At 45.9% G+C, this 24181-nt stretch overlaps 3 protein-coding genes and 1 pseudogene across 9 annotated transcripts; 3 read left to right on the top strand and 1 right to left on the bottom strand.

Annotated features, from left to right (window-relative positions):
- The first annotated feature begins 38 nt into the window (after positions 1-38).
- Mrps18b (mitochondrial ribosomal protein S18B) lies at positions 39-6041 on the top strand. The gene is made up of 7 exons (XM_020174894.2): positions 39-195; positions 1361-1469; positions 1556-1653; positions 1783-1851; positions 3433-3499; positions 4728-4787; positions 5490-6041. The coding sequence occupies exons 1-7, from the start codon at positions 118-120 to the stop codon at positions 5780-5782; spliced, it is 774 nt and encodes a 257-aa protein (XP_020030483.1). The 5' UTR covers positions 39-117; the 3' UTR covers positions 5783-6041.
- LOC141410635 (small nucleolar RNA SNORA51) lies at positions 5301-5410 on the bottom strand (annotated as a pseudogene).
- A 147-nt stretch (positions 6042-6188) lies between the features above and the next one.
- Atat1 (alpha tubulin acetyltransferase 1) lies at positions 6189-19555 on the top strand. Of its 7 annotated transcripts, none has more exons than XM_020174892.2 (13): positions 6189-6631; positions 7094-7154; positions 7267-7358; positions 7479-7539; positions 7659-7772; positions 7970-8071; positions 12942-12987; positions 13100-13168; positions 15553-15624; positions 15822-16065; positions 18655-18734; positions 18827-18869; positions 19215-19546. In XM_020174892.2, exons 1-13 carry the CDS (start codon positions 6525-6527, stop codon positions 19405-19407), a joined length of 1284 nt encoding a protein of 427 aa, XP_020030481.2. In that variant the 5' UTR covers positions 6189-6524; the 3' UTR covers positions 19408-19546. The 7 variants fall into 7 exon arrangements, with proteins under 7 accessions (XP_020030481.2, XP_020030482.2, XP_073938697.1 ...); XM_074082593.1 differs by lacking the exon at positions 6189-6631 and adding an exon at positions 6638-6918 and having other exon boundaries at positions 19215-19555; XM_020174893.2 differs by lacking the exon at positions 13100-13168 and having other exon boundaries at positions 19215-19545.
- A 217-nt stretch (positions 19556-19772) lies between these two features.
- On the top strand, positions 19773-24173 carry C8H6orf136 (chromosome 8 C6orf136 homolog). Its single transcript, XM_074082589.1, is given in 8 exon segments — positions 19773-20064; positions 20066-20394; positions 20397-20521; positions 21471-21869; positions 22353-22441; positions 22597-22797; positions 23712-23781; positions 23869-24173. Coding segments are annotated over 8 exon segments (1479 nt in total). The 5' UTR covers positions 19773-19915; the 3' UTR covers positions 23986-24173.
- Positions 24174-24181: the final 8 nt, after the last annotated feature.

The following is a 24181-nucleotide window of genomic DNA, read 5'->3' as shown; positions in this document are numbered from 1 at the left end:
ACGCAAACGCGCGCATGCCTTCCGCAGTGCGGGCGCTTCCTTGACCCTACCCGGGTCAGTATCTTTGCGCGTGCGCAGTCGCCTTTCCGCCCATTTCTACCCTGGGTGTACGTCAAGATGGCTGGCTACGTATTGAACCCGCTGTTGAGGCGATTTCCTACCCTTTCGCCCTTCAGAAGTGCCTACGGGTTTCAGGTAACTCCTCTGAGTTCATCCTGCGGAACCCGACTTAGTTATGCCTTCTTTAGGTCTTTAGGTCTTTAGGTCATCGCTCCACTGACGAGAACATCCATGGGCGGAGATCTCACGTGCTCATGTTTTAGCTGCCTAGGCAACACTTAATTTACTGCGCCACCACCCCCTGCCCAGTACCGCTTGCATTTTCTAATCCTGAGTTTTGGACTAAGAGCGCGTTAAGTGTCATCCTTTTCCCAAAATACCACCTCGGCAAAATAACCAGGTGATGGGACTAAGCCTGTTGGACATGCTCATCAGCAGTTAACTATATAGATAGTGTCTAACGTCTGTGATGCCCCTGAGTGCCCTTGGATTTAAGTGATCGTAATTTCTACCATCCTTGCTGTCTCCCAGTAAAGCCAGGATACATTCTCACGACCTGGGAACCAGGAACTTGGCTGTCTTAACAGAGCATGCATGAGCGCTTAATTCTGTCCTTTAGTTTGAGGCGTCCCTTCAACCTCAGGTACTCACCAACCTGGAGGTTCTTGGTAAAGCAGTGCAAGACAAGGAAGAGCAAGGACAAGGAAGACTTGTCCTGCTGCCACTCCCCAAAGTGGAACTGAAGAGTGGTGACAGAGGTCACCATAGAATTAATAACAGGTCTGGCAGCTTCAAAGCTAGCGTTAGGACTCAAATTTATTTTGCCCTATGGAATGTTGACCTTCAGCTCTTTAAAAAAAATGAGCAACTTAGTGAATTGGATCGAATTGAAGATTCACCTGTCTTGTGCATCCCCTGCCCACCACACATCTTCCCATATGCTTCATGCCCTATATCCCCTTTCTCTTTCCACCAGACTTAGTTCATCCTGCTAAAACACAGGTACCTTTTGTGTTCCAGGTTTTTAAATTGTCTTCTAGATTAATATTCTTTCCTTGTCACCTGATTATTCCCTTACATACAGGATTATCCCCTATCATATAGGATCCAGCTGGAGATAGGGAGAATAATTGATCTATGTCAGTTTAACACCTACAAAAATAACACCCTCCATATATATACTTCCTAAACTATATTAATATATTAGGCCTACATTCACACCCTTCCCAAAGTATGATAAGCAAAACAACTGAACCATTTATTTGAACTCATTCTCTCATTTTTTTCCCCTTCTTTGTAGGTTCCTCTCCAGACTCTTTGCACAAAAGCCTCCTCCGAACAAGATTCTTTGCCCTCAGTTCCCATTTCCCCTGATGAGAATGAACCTTGGAAATATCTGGACTCAGAAGGTACCCCTAATTGAGAAAGGAAAGGGTCAGATACGGTCTGAGGTAAATAAACAGCCATGAATAACTTGTCTGAACTTTTCTTTCAGAATACCAGAATCGCTATGGTTCTCAGCCTGTCTGGGCTGACTATTGCCGCAACCACAAAGGTGGTATACCCCTACAGCGGACTCGAAAGACATGTATTGTGAGTTTTTGAGGGTGGCACCTGGCTGGGAAGTGGATTGGAACAAGAGGCTTTAGTGACAGTAGCAGCAGCACTTTTTTTTTTTGACAAGGCTATGAATGTCTTCAACTGCCAGTTTCTTCTCTACAGCGTAAGAATAAAGTTGCTGGGAATCCTTGCCCCATCTGCCGGGATCAAAAGTTGCATGTCGACTTTAGGGTAAGGAGAATCTTTTATCCGGAATAAGGAATTGAAGCTTATTTGCAGTGCTAAAGAGATTACTTCAGGTTAGGTGCCCCATACTTCATATTCTGGCACCCCATCGTCCTCTTTTTGTTGTCATTTGTTTGTTGGTGGTTTTTTGGCTGACCTCAAACTCCTGCCTCAGTTTTCTGAGTGCTAAGATTACAGATACCTGCGGTCCATTTTGTACTGACGTTATGGCAACATAAAAATATTCTTCTCGGGCTGGGATGTAGCTCAGTGGTACAGCGCTTGCCTAGCATGCGTGAGGCCCTGGGTTCGATCCCAGCACCAAAAAAAAGACAAAAAAAAAAAAAAAAAAAATATTCTTCTCGCTAGCCTTTCACCCTCAACTATGCTTTGTACACTTTGTAGTTTATTTTATGCCTTTAAGTTTACAATCTAAATTGGCAAATAAGAAAAATGCCTATTTCTACTGGGATAGTTATGCCCAAAGGTTCATTTATGTCCATTACAACTATTAGCATGTCCAGGCCGACGTTTTTCCTTTTCTTTTTTAATTTTTTCTTTTTCTCTTTTTTTCCTTTATGAGACAGAGTCTCACTGTGTACTCCAGATTGGCCTTAAATTCTTGATCATCCTGCCTCAGCTGCCTGAGTGGTAGAATTACAAATGATAACCATACCTGGTTATTTCGTTGTCATGTCAGTGTTCAGTAGGGCCTATGACTGGAGGACAGAGATGAAGCATGGTCCAGAGTGCAGAACACCTTTTTATTCCCAAAAGCTTTCAACACTGTGAGGTCAGGGCTTGTTCCTTAAAGAATTTGAAAGCATTATGAAAATAATAATGGCAGAGGGCTCTATTCAACTTATGGTAAGGGTAAGGGTATTAGAGCAAAAGCTATATTGCTGGCCATCAGGGACGTTGAAAGGCATTTTTTAATGGTGAGTAGATGAGGGTATCTGGCTGTTCTAATGACCCTTCTGACATAGCTTGTAAGGGAGTTCCATAGGTCTTGCCAGTTTCATCTGTATCTGAAAGGTTATAAATAGAAGGATAACCAGCTATATAACCAAGAGAACTTACAAACTGAATAACCCAGATAATTGTGCTTGATGTTCTGCTCCACAGATGTGTCTGCTTTTTTGAGTCTCACTTCCTCTGATTTGCTGATAGTCATTTTTTGTAATTAGAACTGTGAAGTTGTTCTTAAGTATAGGTACACTATATTCAGTGTGCTATAATATATCTTAGTCATTTATACATTCATATTGCAGCATCATTTTGAATGATTTCTGGGACTTTCGAAGACTGTCCTCAATTTTTTGCCCGAAGACTGACATTGGAAAGTTAACCCTGCAGAAGAGGCTTGTACCTGAGTCCAGTGGCAGAATGTAGAATATGCATGTGAAATGGTTAAAAAGCCAGTGAATTGCTAAGGCTAAAACTTGGACATGAAGTAGGGTAGTATCCAGAGAGACGTAGCAGATGGAAAGCATCTGTGTGGGTTTATAGGGATTATGCACATTGTCTCCAAAGATCTTAATTGCTCCCTCTCTCTCTCTTCATGTTTCGCCACCATTCTTCCCACAGAATGTGAAGCTCTTGGAACAGTTTGTCTGCGCCCACACGGGTACCATCTTCCATGCCCCATACACAGGTTAGCCTGTCATTCCTGTCTCTACCAGAATAGCTTTTCTTTGGAGCACTACTTGTTTATGCAGCTGGTCAACAGGTATTTGGTTGCTCCTATTTATGGCATGCAAAGTGTGGTTACATCCTTTGGAAATCTTGACTTAATGGGGGTACTCACTTGCGAAAACATTTATATGTAGGCAAGATACAGGCAGGCATCTCTATAAACAAACTATCTTAAAAGGTAAATGGTGGACTGGTGGAATGTTTCAAGTGGCAGAGTGCCTGCCTAGCAAGTGCAAGGCCCTAGTTCTACTCCGACTACCACCAAAAAAAAAAAAGGTAAATGGCTATTACTTCCTTTCACTAAGGTCTCTTCACCTTTATAAAAAGGCATTCCTCATAGATTAGTTATCCTTTCAGTTCTTTTATACCATTGTCACTTTTTTTTCTTTTTGGTGTTGATAGAGTTTGAACTCAGGGGGCCTTGAGCTTACTGGGCAGACAGTACCCTCTATTGTCACTTCAATTAGATTTCCTAAATTTAAAATTGTAAGCTTAACAATTCAAGATTATATCTATTCCCTAACTACAGCCACAGGGCATCTCAGACCTTCACCATGCCTCCAGCCTTTTTACTTTTAGTTATTTTTCAGCTATTACTATTTGGGATGGGGTTTTGGAAACTTTTTTCCCCAACTGGCTTTAAACCTCCATCGTCCAGATCTCTGCCTCCTGAGTAGTTAGGATTACAGATGTTTTTTTTTTTTTTTGAGGCAGGGTCTTGTTAGTAGCCCAAGGCTGGCCTTAAACTTTCAATCCTCGTGCCCCAGCCTTCTGAGTGTTGGGATTGCAGGCATGTACCACCATGCCTGGCTTGCTTCAGAAGGCAGAAAGGACAATTGTTATACTCTCAGGTCATCTTCCCCAGATCTGAAATCACTTCTTCCTTATTGGATCTTTTTCTTTGGATTGTCAAATTCAGCCCTTTAATTTGCCATTGAATTGTCTTCTAACTCCATGTCTTGCAGCCTGTATCATTAAATGACTTTTCTATAGTGGCTAGATAGCTGAAGTCTTATCACATCTCTCAGAGAAAGGCAAGGATTCTTCCATGGAAAGGGAAGGGGCATGGGTCATTAGGTAAAGCCAGGTCTTCCAAATCCAGCCCTCTTACACCATATAGAAACTGTTGTGTTCTTTTATCTCCTATGCCTATAGAATGAGCACCACATTAATTTTTCTTTCCACAGGGGTCTGTATGAAGCAGCACAAGAAGTTGACCCAGGCCATTCGGAAAGCCAGGGATCATGGTAAGCATGAGAAAGTGAACAGGGCAGATTTCTTAGACATAAGGAAAGCAAGTCAGGCCTGGAAGGTGTACATAAGTGCTCCCACTTCTCTGACAAGGTAGCATCCAACATGTTCTTTCCAGGAGTCTTTCACCATTCCACTATCCTTTTCTCCCTTTCCTGATCTCTGACTTTGTTATTTCCCTGTCCCTTTGTTCTCTGTCTTTCCTTTCCCTCCCCTCTTGTTTTACAACTGGTGGTCCCAATGCCATAACAAGATAATAGGAAGATTTTTGTATAAACTCCTCTCCCTGGGTTACATGGCACCTTTGATCTACTGCTTGCTAGAGTAGCACTGCTACTTGGCCCTGGGGCAGGCTGCGAGGCCTCACAGAGGAGTTGATTCAGGCAGTGTTTGAGCCCATACTTTGCCCCCTTGGCTGGTTGCTTTGTGCATTTTACAACAAGGCATAAATATACCCAGTGACTCTGGCTGTTCCTTCTATTTGTAGAGCCTTTTTTCATTTTTTCCCCTCATATCTCCTTATTCACAGGCCTAGGGCCTGGGCTGAGGTGTATATGGAGTAGGTTTACTTTGCTGCCTCTTTCTATACAGAAGTGCCTGTGGTAAGCACCAGGAAGCCTATAGGGCCTTTTTTTTTTAATCTGAATCTGAACTGCTCCTCATTCTCCTTCTTCATGTTCCTTTTTTAAATCCCTTAGGTCTTCTCAGTTACCACATTCCCCAGGTTGAACCCCGGGACCTTGACTTCAGTACATCTCATGGAGCTGTGAGTGCTACTCCACCAGCCCCCACCCTGGTTTCAGGTGACCCATGGTATCCATGGTACAGCTGGAAACAGCCACCAGAGAGAGAACTATCTCGCATTCGCCGCCTCTATCAGGGCAATCTTCTAGAAGAAAGTGGCCCGCCACCTGAGTCAATGCCCGAGGTGCCTTGCACAGCATCAGGAGAAGCTTCCCCTGAGCAGACTAGCCCCCAGAGTGCTGCATAGGACTTGTGGACTGGGTGTGTGTGTTGGGGGGGGAGTCTGAAGGATTAGGAAATTGTGTAGGATTATGTGATGGGATGTATCCCAAAAAGTTCTATTTTGTGGCAAACGGGATGTCCAGGAAGAAAGTGATTTTTGTTGAGGGAGGGCAGTGCAGATGTGTATGGGAAACCCCAATCCCTATGTATGTCCTCAACATTCTGTCACTTTTGAGACTTCTTCCAGGTCCTTTTTTCCACAATAAATCTGTGTATTAGTCTGCCTCGGTTTGGGATTTTTTACATGAATGCCATTTTGGACAGGTTTGCTCTTTTCATGTAAGAGGAGTGCTGTCGTAGGGAAGGGGGTAATCAGAGTTTAGCCCTGTCTGTGGCTTCTGGAACCAGAAGCGGTAGGAAACAGGCGTCTTGCTATTTTTTTCATGAAGACTGTTGTACTTCCACTCCCCTTGCAGTGTTCACACCATTCCCAGCTGTTCACTGAGGGGCTAAGGAAGGCTTGGGAGTGAGATACTAGGCCCAGGAAAAATGCGTTGCCACGGCACCACTGAGGCGGGAAGCGGGGTGGAAAGTGGCCTCGCATGGCAAAAACTGGGTTTCGGCGGCCAGACTTCTAAGGAGGGAGGGGCAACCCGCTGGGGGCGGGTCCTGATCTCCACGGGCTCCCGAAGATAAAGGCTCCCGGGGCGGTGAGGCAGGGACGGAAGTGACGTCGCGCGGGGCGGGTCCGCCGCGCACAATGGGCCATGGAGTTCCAGTTCGATGTGGACGCGCTGCTCCCGGAGCGGATCACGGTGCTGGACCAGTACCTGCGGCCCCCGGCCCGCCGACCCGGAACCACAACGCCTGCCCGGTGACATCTCAAACCCGCCCCATGGCCCTTCTCTCTCGGTTCCTCTCCATACAGCGTCCAGGCACCACGCCCCCTTCTAATGGACTAGTGGCCACTCCTTTTGCGGTCCCGGCCCGCCCTTTTGGTGTCCTTTGACCCTAAACCTAGTGGGGTTGATCCGTGTTTGGATATATGACCTTTCACCCCTTGGCCCATTATAGTCCCACCCCAAAGGCTGTAGTTGACTGTCTTTCTTGCTTCCCTATAGTAACCATAACAAGGGAGGAGGGAGTGTACTACCTTGAAAGGTGTGACAAAAGTTTGGGTTCCAGAGGGGTCCGGTAGGAAGTCAGAGAGTCAGAGTCAGGCAGAGAGCCTTAAGGGTTGAACCTGGGTTGCAGTTGTGGTCCAGGTTTGCAGGCGTGACTGCCCAGGACCCTCTATTCATTGAGTAGCTAACTCTTTGTCTCCCTCTTTTTACAGTGTTGATCTGCAGCAGCAAATTATGACCATTGTAGATGAACTGGGCAAGGCTTCTGCCAAGGTACTGGGGAGTTTTTAGATGGAATAAAGTGGGGTACTTTGTGGAGATGGTAAATAAAGGAGACCTAGTTCCTTTAGAAAGGACTTGGGAATAGTCTTTGTCTTCTTGGTAGGCCCAGCATCTTCCTGCTCCCATCACCAGTGCATCGAGGATGCAAAGTAACCGCCATGTTATTTATGTGCTCAAAGACACTTCAGCCCGACCGTGAGTGCCAAATGCTGTTCCATCCTAATTCCTTCCTCCTTTGGCCCTTCCCCCTTATTTGACTATTATCTTTTCCAGACAGCTGCCACTATCTTGTTCATTATTTTCCCCATCCTACAGGGCTGGGAAGGGAGCCATTGTTGGTTTCCTCAAAGTTGGATACAAGAAGCTCTTTGTACTGGTGAGTGTTACTGGAAGCTGGGGATTTGAATGCCTTGGTTCTAGCACAAATTGCTGGAGGTTGGAGGGTAGCAAAGATGCCTGCATCCTAAAAGATGTTTATTGTTCTTTAACTCTTAGGATGATCGTGAGGCTCACAATGAGGTAGAACCACTTTGCATCCTGGACTTTTACATCCATGAGTCTCTGCAACGTCATGGCCATGGGCGAGAACTCTTCCAGTATATGTTGCAGGTATCATTATCTCTTCACCAGTTCATCCGAAATGAGATCAAAGGCTCTTTTGCCCTAAGCCCTTCCAGAGGCCCTGCTGCCCTCCTCCCCACCCCTCAATGTTCCCATTTCCTCCTATTCCCTTCCCAGGCTTCTGAGTTCCTGTTGGCATGCTCTCCCCATACCTCCTCCTACCCTGAGTCTCCTGTTCCCTGCAGAAAGAGCGAGTAGAACCACATCAACTGGCCATTGACCGACCCTCACAGAAGCTGCTGAAGTTCCTGAATAAGCACTACAATCTGGAGACCACGGTCCCACAGGTTAGAGGCTCAGGCTCAGAGGGTAGATCGTCACTGAACATTCCCATTGAATTTATTCATTATTTAGGACAAAGAAGTGGTGTCTTCCACGAGTTCTTATTCCCCATGATGCAGGATTTATTTTATACTTTTTTGTTTTCTTGTGGAATTGTCACACATCCTATAGACATTTCACCCTCATGTATTTTAGTTCTTTATCATGGATTGTTTCTCACATCTCATTTCCACCTCCTTGTTTTCATAAAGACCATTACTCATTTAGTCAGTCAACATTTATTGAAGGTCCAAAATAATACATATTCCCTGTCCTCAGGGAGCTTTGGTCTATTATGGGAAAGGTAAGCTTGTTTATAAAGAAGTATAGCAATATGTTACTAATGCTATCCATTCATTCAGCAAGTATTTATTGAGTGTCTGACACTGTTGTGGGCACACTATGAATTCTTTTTATTTTTTTATAATTTTTTATTAGGATATATTTGTTGTACGGGGGGTTCATTGTGACAGTTCCAAATAGGCTTATATTGTACATTGGTTAGATCAATCCCCCAGTGTCTCTCACCCACTACCTGCCCTCCCTGCCCCACTTAAAGCAATTGCAAGAGGTTTCTTTGTTCTATTTCATATATGCAGTGTATCAGCTGTATACCCTCACCTTAATCTCCTTCATTCACTTTCTCCCTTCCCACAAGTATCCCCTCCACACACCCACTGTACCTATTTTACAGTCTTGTCTTTCGTTATTGATATTTAAGTCAATGTTCAAAGGGGTTTCTCAGTGTATCACCACTGTGTATGTACTTTACTTTGGCCTGCTCAGCCCTTTCTGTATCTTTTTTACCCTTTTTGCCTGAGCAATTGGAAGGATGAAGTGGCATTAAAAGAGATGATAGTTAGATTGGCTTTGGGGGAAAATATTTGGAGTCCATTTTAAAATTATTTATTTTTATGGTGCTAAGGTTTTGAACCCAGGACCTTACACATGCTAGGGCTAGGCAAGCACTTTGCTACCATTTATGTATTTATTTTTTGGTGGTACTGGAGTTTGAACTCAGGGCCTCATCCTTGCTAGGCAGGTGCTCTACCACTTGAGCCACTCCACCAGCCATACTACTTTTTAATATGTTAGTTGGAGATACCTGTGATATGTGCAGTTGAATAGACAGTTAGGTACGTCCCTAGAGATCCCCTAGGACAGAGGTTTGGGTGAATAGTTTTCAGAATACATACAGTATTTAGAGCAATGAGACAGAATGAGTTCACTAAAAAATAAAGTATAGATTGAGAAGTGTACAAAGACTTGAGCCCTTGAGCACTTTTCTTTTTTCTTTTTTTTTTTTTTGGTGGTGGTCTTTGTGTGACTAGGCAAGTGCTCTATCACATGATATAGGGTCTCCCCCCACCCCAAAAAAAATGAACTAGTGTCTTGCTTTTTGCCCAGGGCTAGCCTCAGATTGCAGTCCTCCTATCTATGCCTCCCTTGTAGCTGTGTGCCACCACAGCCTAGCTTATTTGTTGAGATAGGGGATCTCACTAATTTTTTGCCAAGGCTGGCCTCAAACTGTGTCCCTTATCTCCTTCTCCTGCATAATCCCATTACAGGCATGAGCCACCATAATGTGCGTATTTTTTTTTAGTGTTCAGTATGTACCTAAGAGTGGAATTGTTGGTTCATACAGTAATTCTGTTTAACTTTTGAGGAACTGACATGCTGTTTTTCCACAGTGACTGCACCGTGCCTGTACCATGCTACATCCCTACTAGCAAAGTTTAAGGGTTCTAAATTCTCCACATTATTGCAAACATTTATTATTTTCCCTACTTAAAAAAAAATAATAATAGCTATCCTGGTGGGTGTGGTTTGGATTTGAATTTCCCTATTTTTTTTTCCCCTAATATCTTATCTAGAGAAATATGCAGATTTTTTGCCCATCCTTAAATTGTGTTCTCTCTTGGTGGTTAATTTATAAAAGTTCTAGCTGGGCACTTGTGGCTCATGCCTGTAATCCTAGCAACTCAGGTGACGAAGAGCAGGAGGATGAGGTTCGAGGCCAGCCCAGGCAAATAGTTCTTGAGACCTATTTCGAAAATACCCAACACTCAAAAAAAGGGCTGGCAGAGCAGCTCAAGTGGTAGAGTATTTGCTTGAGGCTCTGAGTTGAAACCCCAGTACCACACACAAAAAAAGAGTTTTCTGTACATTTTAGATATAACACCCCATCAGTGTATGATTTACAAATACCGTCTCCCATTCTTTCTCTTTGTTTCCTTCTTTTTTTTTTTTAGGATCTTACTGTATAGCCCAGGATGGCCTCAGACTCCCTATCCTCCTGCCTTACCCTTGCAAGTGCTGAGAATATAGGCAACACTTGAAATACCCAGTTTATCTTTTCACTTTCTTGGTAGTGTGCTTAAAATATAATATATATATATTTTTTGGTACAAACACATTTATTTCCAAGAAATTGTTTTGAAACTATCTCTAATAAGAGCCAGAGAATCAATTTAAAAAGAGAGTAGTTACAAGGCAGTGTGTCTGGGCACTGTGCACTGACTGGGCTTTTTCTCATGTCCTCCTGCCCACTGTTCAGTTTGCTTATTGGGGAAAAATTGAATAAGGACATTATCATTGAAGAGAAGAGTACCTACAGTGAACCAAGTGTCCTGTCTCTGAGATGGCCATGTCTTGGGTTCTCTCCATCCTCTTATATTAAGTTGCTTTTATTTTATTTTATATTCATTCATTTATTTTGAGACAAGTCCAACTAGGTAGCCCAGGCTGGCCCTGAATTCATGATCCACCTGACTCTGCCTCCTGAGTGCCAGGACTGCAGGCATGTACCATTATACCTGGCTTATAGGGTTGTGAAGCATAAGATTTTTAATTATGACAAATCTGGTTTATCTGAATTTTTCCTTCTCTTACTTGTATTCTGTTGCCATAATTACAAAACTTTCTTGGGGCTGAGATGGAGTAGTGGTATAGTATGTTCTTAAGCATGCATAAGGCCTTGGGTTAATTGCCATCACCAAAAAAAGGAAAGAAAGAAAAGAAAAGAGGGAGGGAGGGAGGAAGAAAGGGAAAGAAGGGAGGAATAGAAGGAGGAAATTGTTACCTAACCCAGGATCATGAAGATCTTCCTGTTTCCTGCTAGCTTTTTATATATTCAGCTTTTCATTTAGGTTTTTAATTTATTTTTAGTTCCTTTGTGAGGTACAGGTCCAAATTTTTTTCTTTTATTCAGTCCTGGGGTTTGAATTCAGGGCCTCATGCTTACTAAGCAGTTGCTCTATCACTTGAGCCACTTTTTTGTTGAGTATTTTGAGATAGGATCTCTCAAACTATTTGCTTGGGCTGGCCTCAAACAAGATCTTCATGATCTCTGCCTCCAAGTAGCTAGGATTATAGGAGTGAGCCACCAGCACCCAGCTTAAATTCATAATTTTGCTTGTGGATATTCACTTGTGCAGGGACCATTTGTTGAAGAGACTATTCCTTATTGAATGGTCTTGGCACTTCTTTTTTTTTTGGTCTTTTTTATTGTTGTTGGGACTGGGGTTTAAACTCAGGGCGTCATGCTTGCAAAGCAGACACTGTACTGCTTGAGCCACACATCCAGTCCAATTAGCACTTTTCTTGAAAATCAGCTGATATATGAATGTATTTCTGGATTCCTAATTACATTCCATTGACTGATACGTCATTACCACACTGTTGAATATGTTTGTTTCTAGCATTGAGACTCTTCTACCATACTATTTTGATTTCTCTAGTTTTATAGTAACAAGTTCTCAGTTTTATCCTTTTTATTTATTTAATTTTTGTAGTATTGGGGTTTGAACTCAGGGCATCATGCTTCCTAGGCATGGCTCTACCACTTGAGCCACTCCAACAACCCCTGTTTTGTCCTTTTAAAAGACTGGGTACTGGCTATGATGGCTCATACCTGTAGTCCCAGCTACTCCAGAGACAGATCAGGAGGATCATGATGTGAGTCCAGCATGGACAAAAAGTTAGCAAGACCCATCTCAACCAATTAGCTGGGCTTGGTGGCATATGCCTGTCATTCCACTATGCCAGAGACATAAATAGGAGGACATAAAGAGGCAGGACTAGGCAAAAGCACAAGACCCTATTAGAAAAATAACCAAAGCAAAAAGGGCTAGGGGTATGGCTGAAGCGTGGAGTGCCTACCAAGTAAGTGTGAGGCTCTGAGTTCAAACCCAAATACAACCAAAATTAAATAAAAAAGACTGGTTAGAGGTCCTTTGCAGTTGCACATGAACTTTAGGATCAGCTTGTTGGGGTCTTTTTTTTTTTTTTTCAGTACTGGGGCTTGAACTCAGGGTCTATGCCTTGGCCACTCCACCAGCCCTTTTTTGTGAAGGATTTTTTTGAGATAGGATCTTGCAAACTGTTTGCCCGGTCTGGCTTCAAACCTCAATCCTCCTGATCTCTGCCTCCTGAGCAGCTAGGTTTACAGGTGTGAGCCACTGGCGGGGGTCTGGTTTTTGTTGTTGTTTTGGTTTTTTTATGGTACTGGGAGTTGAACTCGGGGTTTTATTTTGTGCCCAAGGCAGCCTGGATGGACATCCTTCTGTTTGTACTCCCCTTGTAGCTGGGATGACAGGCACGTGCCACTGCAAGCAACTGTTGGTTGAGATGGAATCTCATGAACTTTTTCCCTAGCCTGGCCTCAAACCTTATAGGCTTGAGCCACCACACCTGGCCTGGGGTCTGGGTTTTTGACTGGTTTATCACCAAGGACAAAAAGCTTGGCTTTTGTACTTTCCATTATGTTTTTCTGGTTCTGTACCTACGTGTGAGTGGCTGAGTAGAAAACTACATTTTGTTTGCTTTATCTTCTAGGTGAACAATTTTGTGATCTTTGAAGGCTTCTTTGCCCATCAACATCGTAAGTTTTCTTGCTTGTTTTGGTCATGTAGTTGAGATAAGGGGAAGGAAAGAGGTGGGCTCTTGGTCCTACTGGTCCCCACTGAGGGCCACCACCAATTCCTTCCTCACAGGGCCCCCTGTTCCTTCTCTGAGGGCAACTCGTCACTCTCATGGTGCTGCGCTCGACCCCACACCTGCTGGTAAAGCCTGCATTGAATGGGTGAAACTGTAGTGCAGTTAAGGCCAGCTTCTCTAGAGGCTCCAGGAGTGCAGGGCTATCTGTGGGCAATTTGGGAAAATTCTAAAGCAATGGAGGTCTCCAGCAGTCATCCTCATTTGTTTTTGCCCATGGGAGCATGGTGCATTTATACTTGGCAGAACCCAGGGCTTCACAGACGCTAAAGCACAGACTTTACCACTGAGACACAACCTTAGCCCCATACTTGGCAAGATTTTTAAGCAAGCCCATTCAGAGCCTGTTTGATGATTGATGTCAATGGAGACTCTTGCTAGGTCAGGTCCCTCAAATTAGGACAAAGTCAAATTCCTTTGTAAATTCCTCAGGCTTCTGCCAGCCAGAAAGGGAAAGGCCAGTGTGGACAGTCCTTCCATTTCCAGTCAGAATAGTGACATGAACAGTCCAAAGTTGAAATCTTAGCTTTAGAAGATAATGCTCAAAATTTTTAATCAAATAGTGAAATTGAACTGAAGAAACCAAACCTCTGTGCTGCTGAGGTTCCCCATCCCATCCTCACAACTCACGTGCTCTCTGCCAACCTGAGCCCCACTCTTCCTCCCCTCAGTACATCCTCAAGGAGAGAAGTGCATCTGCCTCTGGCTGTGCAGCGCTGACTGGCACAAAAGGGCCCCCTGCCAGGGCTAGCCTGGAGACTGGCTGTCACCTTCAGTAGTCAGGAAAGAGAGTAATGACCACCCAAGGAACATGATTAACATCTACCAGCATCAGGCACTGAGAGGCTTTTCATATATGTGCCTCACTATGGTTTTCAGGGCTGTGCCTGTGAAACTCCTGCTGATCTACAGGCAGCGAGGAGAGTGAGGATGCAGGTCCACATGGGAGTACACTAAATATGATGTCAGTGAATTAGCTGAAAGGGCTCTCCTCTGCCATCCAAGATAGAGAATCTAAGAGGAAGGGGGAAATTGCACTTTGGCCAGTACATCAGTCAACAACTTCTTACTGATAACTCATTTTCAGATGTCCACATTTCCATCTCATCCTTTTTTTTTTATTTTAAAACCAAATAAAACTTTTTTTTCCCTTTTCTTTTATTATTCATATGTGCATACAAGGCTTGGTTCATTTCTCCCCCCTGCCCCCACCCCCTCCCTTACTACCCACTCCGCCCCCTCCCTCTCTCCCCCCTTAATACCCAGCAGAAACTATTTTGCCCTTATTTCTAATTTTTTTGTAGAGAGAGTATAAGCAATAATAGGAAGGAACAAGGGTTTTTGCTGGTTGAGATAAGGATAGCTATACAGGGCATTGACTCACATTGATTTCCTGTGCATGGGTGTTACCTTCTAGGTTAATTCTTCTTGAACTAATCTTTTCTCTAGTACCTGTTCCCCTTTTCCTATTGGCCTCAGTTGCTTTTAAGGTATCTGCTTTAGTTTCTCTGCGTTAAGGGCAACAAATGCTAGCTAATTTTTTAGGTGTCTTACCTATCCTCACCCCTCCCTTGTATGCTTTCGCTTTTATCATGTACTCATAGTCCAATCCCCTTGTTGTGTTTGCCCTTGATCTAATGTCCGAATATGAGGGAGAACATACGATTTTTGGTCTTTTGGGCCAGGCTAACCTCACTCAGAATGATGTTCTCCAATTCCATCCATTTACCAGCGAATGATAACATTTCGTTCTTCTTCATGGTTGCATAGAATTCCATTGTGTATAGATACCACATTTTCCTCATCCATTCGTCAGTGGTGGGGCATCTTGGCTGTTTCCATAACTTGGCTATTGTGAATAGTGCCGCAATAAACATGGGTGTGCAGGTGCCTCTGGAGTAACAGTCTTTTGGGTATATCCCCAAGAGTATAAAACCAAATAAAACTTTAATCTTACATCTTTTCACACAGGAAGGAGAGGTTCTGTCCTACCCCCTCCTCCCACTGTCCTCTCCAGAGAAATTCCCATTTAACCAAGGGCTTTGTCCATCTCATCTAGAGGAACCCAGGGTCCTCGCTGACCCAGCTGGGACCATTCCACTGCCCCAGAATCCCAGGGGGGCCTGACAGCACCCACAGACAGTAAGAGCTCACCTCCCCTCAGCCACCCTTCCCCTGCATCTCCCAGGCTCCCAGTCTCCCCTTGGGTCTTTCTCCTGTTACTCTGTGTTTGGCCTACTCCTTCTGGCTCTCCCCAAAAGTGCTCCAGCATTCCCCCTGAACTCCCCTTGGTGTGCTGGCTTTGCCATAGCACGGCTTCTTTGATGGCATTCCCAGGAACAACTGTGGTGTCAGGGAGCAGAGGTTTGGGGTTGTGAGAAGAGTGGTGGGGAGGAGGGATGCAAAGTATGCCTTCTAATGCTTCCTTTACCTGTGCCCCCTCCACTGCCAGCTCCAGCAAGGAAGCTACCACCCAAGAGAGCAGAGGGAGACATTAAGCCATATTCCTCTAGTGACCGAGAATGTAAGAGGGGCTGAGGTAGGGTGGCTGGGCTTGGGGATCTTAACACTAGAAAAGAGGGTGTTTGGGATCCAGGGAAGGATGGTGAAATCTAAAGGCTCTGATTTTTCTTTTTCAGCCATATCTTTACAATCATGACTATTATTTTTCTCTCCCCATTTTCTTCTTTCTGTCTTGCTCTTTATTTTACCTCTCCCCAGTTTTGAAGGTAGCTGTGGAGCCCCCCTGGCCCTTAAACAGGGCCCCTCGCCGTGCAACACCTCCAGCTCACCCACCTCCACGCTCCAGCAGCCTGGGAAACTCACCAGAAAGGGGGCCCCTCCGCCCCTTTGTGCCAGAGCAGGAGTTGCTGCGTTCTCTGCGCCTCTGCCCCCCACACCCTACTGCCCGCCTTCTGCTGGCCACAGATCCTGGAAGCAGCCCAGCCCAGCGTCGCCGCACCAGGTAATAGGAGCTGGAGGGTTAAGGAGTCTCAGAGCTGTCAAAGAGGTTAATTTGAATTTGTCAGAAATGTGAAACTGATAAGTGGATTAAGGAGTCCTGACAGCTTTCAAGAAAAATATATTAACAAATACTTGTGCAGTGGTCTGGGAAAAGTTAGTGTGAAGGAGAATAGGAACCAGGAACTCTAGTTTTAATGTGAGTTGTGTGGAGTAGGAAGACTTGGCGATCCATTGGGTCGGGGGGACTGAGCCCTAAAAACTGGGGAATTTTTTTAATAACATTAACTGGGGATGGGCAGTGTCTCTCACACAGATTGAGAGCCACTGGATTCCAGGCCAATGACTTGTGTGCCAAGAGCCCTTCCCAGCACACAGGGAGTGGGCGTCTCCTTTATTTCTCTTCCTAGCTTTCTTTTCACCTCTGACTTCTCTGTTTTTCTCTCTCCCCCATCTTCCCTATCCCTTCCTCCTGTCCATGACATCCTTCCACAGCTCCCTTCCCCGCTCTGAAGAGAGTCGATATTGATAACCACCCCTCTCCTCCCAGAGACTTGGAGTGGGCAGAGATCCCTGAGAATCCTCTAGGACCCCATGGGTACTGACCAGGTCCATAAGATTTCTTCTTGGACAGTTGTCAGGATCCCAAATAGCCTGACACTTTGTAGCTTTTCTAACCATAAAAGGCACCCCTGCTCTCCCAATGCTCTGAACACTCTCCCACAGACAGCTAGATCCCTGGGCTGGGCGGCTCCTATTGACTATCTAGAGAAGGCACACTCTTACTTGCAGTCAGGCTCCAGACCACCATAGAAGATCCAAGGGTCACCTCTGCCGGGGAAACCTTTTAAGGAGTCCTGTCTGTGAAATAATCCCATATTCCTTCTACAGTGTCCACTAGTGGCTCTTAATACTGCTTTGTGCTGCCTGACACATTCTCACTCTCAGTGTACTAATGCCAGCCATTGAACAAGCTCTGCTTCAGAGCTCTCCAGTCAGGTGGGGCAGCTTTCCAGCTTCCCAGCAGGGTCCACTCAACATTGCCAAACTCCTAATGTCCATGTGTTGTGTGTATGCATCAGTGAACCTCTAAGCTGATGTTGCTTTGGGGTCTCTAAAAGAGACTCACTAACAGCACCACTTCCCCCAGATCCAGATTCTCTGAAGGACTTTGTTCTTGGCAGTAGATCCCAGCAAGGGCCTTGGGGTTACTCTTAGCCATGTGTCTGAAGATAAGCCTGGCTCTCAAAGATGTTAGATCCTGGAATCCTCTCTCATTCATCCCCCCCTGATAGATATGTTAATATATTCCTGTCTTGTGAGACTTGTCTTGAGATGAAAACCATTCCTTCTTTCCTCCATAGCAAGAACCTCCTTCCCTGCTCCAGGCCCAGGGTGTGGAAAGAGCCTTCCCTTCCCCACCCTTTGAATGTGTGGTAGATCAGGTATACCCCCACTGTGTTCCCTTAAATCCTTGGGAGCAGGATCTCCCTCTCCCCACTCCTCCCTTTTCTTTTCCCTCTCAGTGTTGTCTGACTAAAGTGAATTCTTTTGTGTTTTCTAAATTGACATTTTCAATGAAAAAAAAAGAGCCACAAAAAAAAAAAAAAAAAAAAAACAACAAGTCTCAGCCTCATTTGTGCGTCATCCCTTGTTTTGCTGGGGTCTCAGGATCTCTGTCCCTTTCATCTCCTGAGAGTTGCAGATCTTCCTCCATGGAGCCTCAGAGCTCCTCCCCCACGATGTGATATGTCCCTCCACATCTTCATTGCTGATCTTTCTTGCAGGTTGTGTTTCAACAGAGGGATTGTTGAATCCGTCTCTTTAGGTTACTATATCCACTCCCGTCTCTCCGGGAACCTCTAGTTCTCCTTGTGGCTTCTCCCTTTATCCTGACCAGTTGTTGCTGAGATGCCAAGATTTACCAGTAACTCAGGATCTACTAATTACCTCCTGACTTTCCCCAGATTCCTCTTCCCACTATGTGATTTCCTGATGTCTGCCCCACTAATCCCTTCATTTTCTCCCTCTCAGGACAAGCCCTTATTTCCATTGAGAGTTCAACACAGTCTGTCACCCTATTCCAAAGGCTCCCTTTTCCTCCTAAATTTAGCCTTGTTACTGTTTATTTTCCTCTGGTCTGAGTTATCTTATATTTAAGGTAAGCATGTTTTCCAAATCAAACATCAGGGCACCTGGTCCAGCAAAATTATTTTTTGGCTCTTGTCTTTTTTAATGACATAATTTAGATCACATTACACATGACCCCAATTAGAAAAGACAAAGCAGGCTGGAGGCATGGCTCAAATGGTTGAGCATTTGCCTAGTAAGAACAAGACCCTGAGTTCAAACCCCAGTACTGCAGAAAAATAAATACAGTGACAAATTAGAACTGCTCCAGAAAATCTTGGGGTATATAATGAGCACCTCCCGCTTTCTGGGACAAACTTAGATTAGAATCCCTTAGGAATGATAATTACCCCCTTCTCTTTGTTCCTGTGCCATTCGTGTTCTTCCTTTCCTCTGATCCCTCCATACCCACCCATCTTTCATCCACTAGCCTCTTCCCCATCATCTCCCATTTCTTCTACAGGGGGACTCCCCCAGGGCTGATAGCCCAAAGCTGCTGCTACAGCCGTCATGGGGGTCTGGATTCCTCATCCCCCAATACAGGTAAGTATTCATTTCTCCTTATCCTCAAATCAAGTAAGCCACATGCACTATCAACTCCAGTCTCCCCACGTACATGCCTGGTATTTCCACAGGCAACCAGGCATCGAAGCAGGGGGAAAAGGAAACAGAGAATAGGTGAGGTCTAAACCGTTCCTTTAACAGCTCCCAACACCTCCTGACTCCTGTCTTAACATTACTCTCAGCTGTGTCCTTCTAACTCTTACTGTGAGAACTAGATACCAGCTCCTTCCACAAATCCTCCTAACACTGTACAAGCCTCTTCCCCTCTAAGTTGAGCTCTGATGCCTCCCTTTGTCATTCTCTGAGGATTGTTTGGACACCATATTAACTGTCTCAGCTTCATACCCATGGTGTGTCCTATACATTAAAACTTGGCACCTAACACCTTGAAGAATCTGTGAATTCCCACTGTAGTACCTCCCACTTTAGTAACCCACTGTCCATCTCCCCACCCACCAGGTCTGCCAGTCAGAAGCAGGTCTTGTCACAGGATGGGTCTGGGGAGGAACCCATACAAACAGGCCCTCTACAGGCCCAGGCCCAGGCCCAGGCCCCGACCCCACCAGCCCAGTCCTGGACAGTGGGTGGGGACATGTTCAACGCCAGGTTCATTCGAAACCTGCAGGAACGTCGCAGCACCAGGCCTTGGTGACCAGAGCCATCCTCTCACACTTTCGAAATCAGTATTATTTCTCACTACAGGACCTAGCCAAATCCCAACCCTCATAATGGATGCATTCATTCATTCATTCAACAGGCTTTCTTATACGTTCTAAATCATTTGTACATTTTTAACCAGAGCAATAAAAATATTTATTTTTATCGTGAGAGCTGTTGGAGAACTTGGCCAGTATTATTTTAATTCCATTCACCCCTCATTCTCATTTTACCGGATTCCACCACGTCTTCGCTTTGAGTGCGGAGCTGGGTCTGCTTCCTGCGCAAGCGCTCTAAGCCATCACCGTCCGACAGGCGCAGGCGCTCTGCAGCCGCCTTGGAGTCCGCAGTGCGCAAGCGCGCAACATCTCCGTTTCCCTCCCCTCAGCCCCTTCCCCCCCTCCCTCCTTTCCCCTTCGCGAAGCCGGCTCCGGGGCGCGCTCACCCCTGAGAGGAGACCGGAGGCTGCACTCGGGAGGAGCCCTCTCCACTCCCGGGAGATCATGTACCACCCCAGCCGGGGGGCGGCCCGGCGACTCGGCCCCTGCCTCCGGGCCTACCAGGCTCGACCCCAGGTGAGAGCCAAGAAGGGAGAGGAGCGAGGGGGCGGGGAGAGACCCTCCTCAGAGCCGGTGCGTGGGGCGGGGCGCGCCGGGTTCTGCGCAGGCGCAGTGGCACCCACCGCCCCTTCCAACCTGTTCCCCGTGGCTCGTGGAGGAACTCGGGGCCGCAGGGCCGGGAAGGCGGCGCTGTGGAACTGTTGCGGAGGAACGTGGGTTCTGCCCCGTCTAAGGACATGCACTCCGGGTCGAGGTCGAGATAGCGGGGCTCGTCCGCTCTGTGCCCTATTCGCGGTTACCTGTGCCTGGAGGTGATTTGAAGGGCAGGGACGGAGAGGTTAGCCGCAGGGCCGTGGCGCCGCCCAGGAGCTCCCCAACCCGGACCAGACCTGCGGGCCATGCTGTGCAGCCCGCGCGTCCTGCACCCGGGAGCGGTGTTGGCAGGAAGGCCGGTCCGGGTGAACCAGGTTCGGGCCCCTGTGCCCAGGCGGGCAAGATCACCACGCCCCCAGCAGAGAAGGCGCCTGTGGGATACGGCCCTGGGCAGAGGTACCGCGCGGCCCTCCCGCGCCCCACGTCGGGGGAGACCCCCTGGGGATTCCTTAGGAGAGGAGGGACTCCCGTCTCAAAGTTCAACGTTGTTAAACCAGAGAATAAAGTCCCGCCCTTAACAGTCGGCTAGAATTGTGTCATTTAGTGGGGCCCTAAGTGGTAATACATTTATGTACTGCTTTTATGGGTTCCAAAGTTTTATTTACGTTCATTATCGTGTATACTCCTCATAATAACCCAGTGAGGCTTCACCGTCCTCGTTTATACGAGGACGTTTATAGGAAACTGAGGCTTAGGGAATGAGAGTGCCTAAGGGTACAATAGAACTGGAACTTAAATTCCTTCAAGTGGATGTTTTCTCTGCACAACATTTGCCTCATAGAGTTAATCATGGACTCGTGTGGTAGACCACATCATTTCATCCACAATACAATAAAACCTGTTCTCTGGGCACTGGTGACTCACACCTCTAATCCTAGCTAATTGGGAGGCAGAGATCAGGAGGATCGTGGTTTGAGGCCAGCCGGGGCAATAGTTCGAAAACACCCAACACAAAAAAAGGGCTGGTGGAATGTGGCAGAGCACCTGCCTAGCAAGCGTGAGGCACTGCGTTCAAGTCCCCCAGTACTGCCAAAAAAACCCGCCACAAAAGAACAAAAACACTATTACTCATTTGTTCATCAGATATGTATTCTGATGATTCTGCCTATCAGAGGTGAAACTGGCCCCATTTAGGAGAGGTACTCATACCTGTATCACATAAAACTGTTTACTCTTGTTTTCAGTAGAGATGGAGATGAGTCCATCCTTTTTTTTCCTCTAGTATTTCATCTCTTCTGCCAGGAGGAATAAGTGGGATGGGAAGCTTGTTAATGAGCACAGCTTGGATGAGGGAGCATTAGGCAGCTGAATGCTTATCTTTCTCCCTTCTGTTCTGTCTCCTTAGGACCAGTTTTCTCCACGGACTCTACCATTCCCACCCCTCTGGCCCCATTCTGTGACAGCCACTTCCCCATCTTCTCTTCTCTGGTTCCCCCCACACCCACGGCCTCCCACTCAGGCTCTTCCCAGAGCTCCTCCACTACCTCTCCCTCAGGTCCAGGCCCTCAACTCAGCATGGGTGGTTCTACCTCCAGGAAAGGGGGAGGAGGGACTGGGACCTGAGTTGCACAGTGGTTGCCTGGATGGACTTAGGAGCCTTTTTGATGGACCTCCCTGCCCCTATCCTGAGGCTTTGATACCTTTCCAAGCTCCTGGAACTGCCTGCCCTTCCCCTGCCACTCCATCAGGAGATCCTAGTATGGAGGAACACCTGGCTGTCATGTATGAGAGACTGAGGCAAGAGGTAAGTCGGTTCAGAAGTGGCTTTCATCTGTAGTGAGAAAGGGTGTAGGTAATCCTTGGAGATAGGTCAGGCAACTGAGTTTTGTGCCATAGGACTGAGGAATGAATGGTTCAAGCTGTAGAGTACCTGCTTTGCAAACATGAAGCCCTGAGTTCAAACCCCAGGCCCACAGAAATGAAAACCAACAGCAATTACAACGAAAAACATTTTCCTGAAGAAAAAGATGCTCTTCCATTTGAATTAAGGGATGTTAAACATAGGATGAGATGACCTTTCACTTAGAGATGGGGTAAGGAGGCATTAAAAATACAAAATTGAGAAGTCAGATGTGTTGATATAGGTCCATGATCCCAGCACTCTGGAGGATGAGGGAGTAGGATCACGTGTTCAAGTCCAGACTGGACTAGTGAGACCCTGTCTCAAAAAAAAAAATCGGATCATGTTTTCTTTCCCACTGAGCTAACACCATCTTCTTCCACCTAGCTTCCCAGCCTTTTCCTTCACTCACACGACTATACTCTATATTCATCGGATGTTGAATTCATCAATGGGATCCTGAACATACGAACCAAGTAAGAATTGGGGAAGGGGTAGGCCCTTGAAGGGAGAAAAGGGTCTAGTGTTATACCCTTAACTCTTATCTCAGAGAAGGTTCCAGGCTGCTTCTCAAAATTATTCCCTATTCCTTGAACAGAAGCTAGTTTGGTTTTCTTTCCTCTTCCTTCAGAGGCCGAACATGGTATATTCTGTCACTGACCCTTTGCCGCTTCCTGGCCTGGAACTATTTTGCACAACTTCAGTTGGAAGTTCTACAGCTGACCCGCCATCCACAGAATTGGACCCTGCAAGCCCGCTGGCGGCTCACAGGACTGCCCATCCATATGCTCTTTCTGCGTTTCTACAAGCGTGACAAAGAAGAGCTTTATCGGTAGGAGAGAAGTGAGAAAGAGCTCTCTAATCTTACCCTTTTAGGAACCTGATGCTCTCATCTCCCAGTGATCCTTGACTTATCCTGACTGTAGACTTCTTGAGGACAGGGATCTTGTTTTAGTCTACTTTATTATTTTTGTTTTATTTTGGGTACTGGGGTTTGAACTCAGGGCCCACTACACCTTGAACCACTACACCAGCCCTTTTTTGTGATGGGTTTTTTTCCTGATAGGGTCTCTCGAACTATTTGCCCCAGCTGGCTTCAAACCTAGAGTTATCCTCCTCAGTAGCTAGGATTATAGGTGTGAGCTCCAGTGCCCAGCTTTAGTCTACTTTAATGTAACAAAAGTAATAAATAGGGATTTAGGGGAGTATATTAGGAAACCTCTGAACTTGTCTCCTCATGTGCATGTATCCTCAAATAATTACTGAAAAAATAAGAACTGCTGCCTCCCAAATTGAGCTTCACCACCTTAGGTAAAGTGATTAATTTATGGCTAGTAGAGTCCTAAGAATTCATTAGGCTTAGCCTCGTAACAGGGTATGTAACCATTTAAATCCACAATTCCAAACTGCTGCACTGTGAAATCATCTAAGGATCTTTTATATCAGGGCCATTCTGACTTTTTGCTCAGGGTCCATCCTTAACGTTGGGTTTTTTAAAAGTTCTCCATGTGGCTGGGCTTTGTGGCACAGATCTGTAATCCCAGCACTCAGGAAGTTAAGGCAGGAGCAGAAGTTTTAGGCCAGTGTGGGCTACATAATGAAAACCTGTCTTGCAGAAAAAAAGGAAAAAAAAGAGGTTCCCCAGTTTATCTAATAAATAGCAAAGTTTAGGAACTTCTCATTTTCACAAATGCTTGAATTAAGTTTTGGGACTAGCACCTCCCTCAAAGTCTTTTCCTTTCCTAGGACCTACGATGCCTATTCCACCTTCTACCTGAATTCCAGTGGCCTCATTTGTCGTCATCACCTAGACAAAGTGAGTCCTGGGACTGCATGGGGATGATGTGAAGGGTAGAACATCTATATACTCTTTCCCACCTTCTGTTATTTGTTCTCTCTGCAGCTGATGCCTTCACATTCACCTCCAACACCTGTCAAGAAGCTGCTAGTGGGAGCACTGGTGACCCTGGGGCTATCAGCAGAGCCGGAGCCCAACTTACATGTGTGTTCTAAGGCCTGATCCAGGAACTCGGATGAAGGCAGCACTGAAGACTGCTACGCACAAAAGGAGATGGAGGCAGCCAAGAATCTCCAGAGCCAGCTGCCTCCCCTCGTTTCTCTCCTTTCTTCCTTTCCATCTCATGCTGTGTAAAGCTGCTGTGTAATTTAACTTGTAAATAATAAAGTTTAAGTGACGATGAGACAGAATTTCATGT

This window comes from Castor canadensis, chromosome 8 (assembly GCF_047511655.1).
Source record: "Castor canadensis chromosome 8, mCasCan1.hap1v2, whole genome shotgun sequence".
Lineage (NCBI taxonomy): Eukaryota > Metazoa > Chordata > Mammalia > Rodentia > Castoridae > Castor > Castor canadensis.
Note: the sequence above shows the minus strand (reverse complement) of the source record. Positions and strands in the feature narration are given on the sequence as shown.

Coding starts and splice junctions, on each gene's coding strand:
- Mrps18b (XM_020174894.2), top strand. CDS start 118: ATGGCTGGCTACGTATTGAACCCGCTGTTGAGGCGATTTCCTACCCTT. Junction 196..1,360: donor GAAGTGCCTACGGGTTTCAG/GTAACTCCTCTG, acceptor CCTTCTTTGTAG/GTTCCTCTCCAGACTCTTTG. Junction 3,500..4,727: donor CTTCCATGCCCCATACACAG/GTTAGCCTGTCA, acceptor TTCTTTCCACAG/GGGTCTGTATGAAGCAGCAC.
- Atat1 (XM_074082593.1), top strand. CDS start 6,803: ATGACCTTTCACCCCTTGGCCCATTATAGTCCCACCCCAAAGGCTGTA. Junction 7,359..7,478: donor AAAGACACTTCAGCCCGACC/GTGAGTGCCAAA, acceptor CCCATCCTACAG/GGCTGGGAAGGGAGCCATTG. Junction 7,540..7,658: donor ACAAGAAGCTCTTTGTACTG/GTGAGTGTTACT, acceptor TTTAACTCTTAG/GATGATCGTGAGGCTCACAA.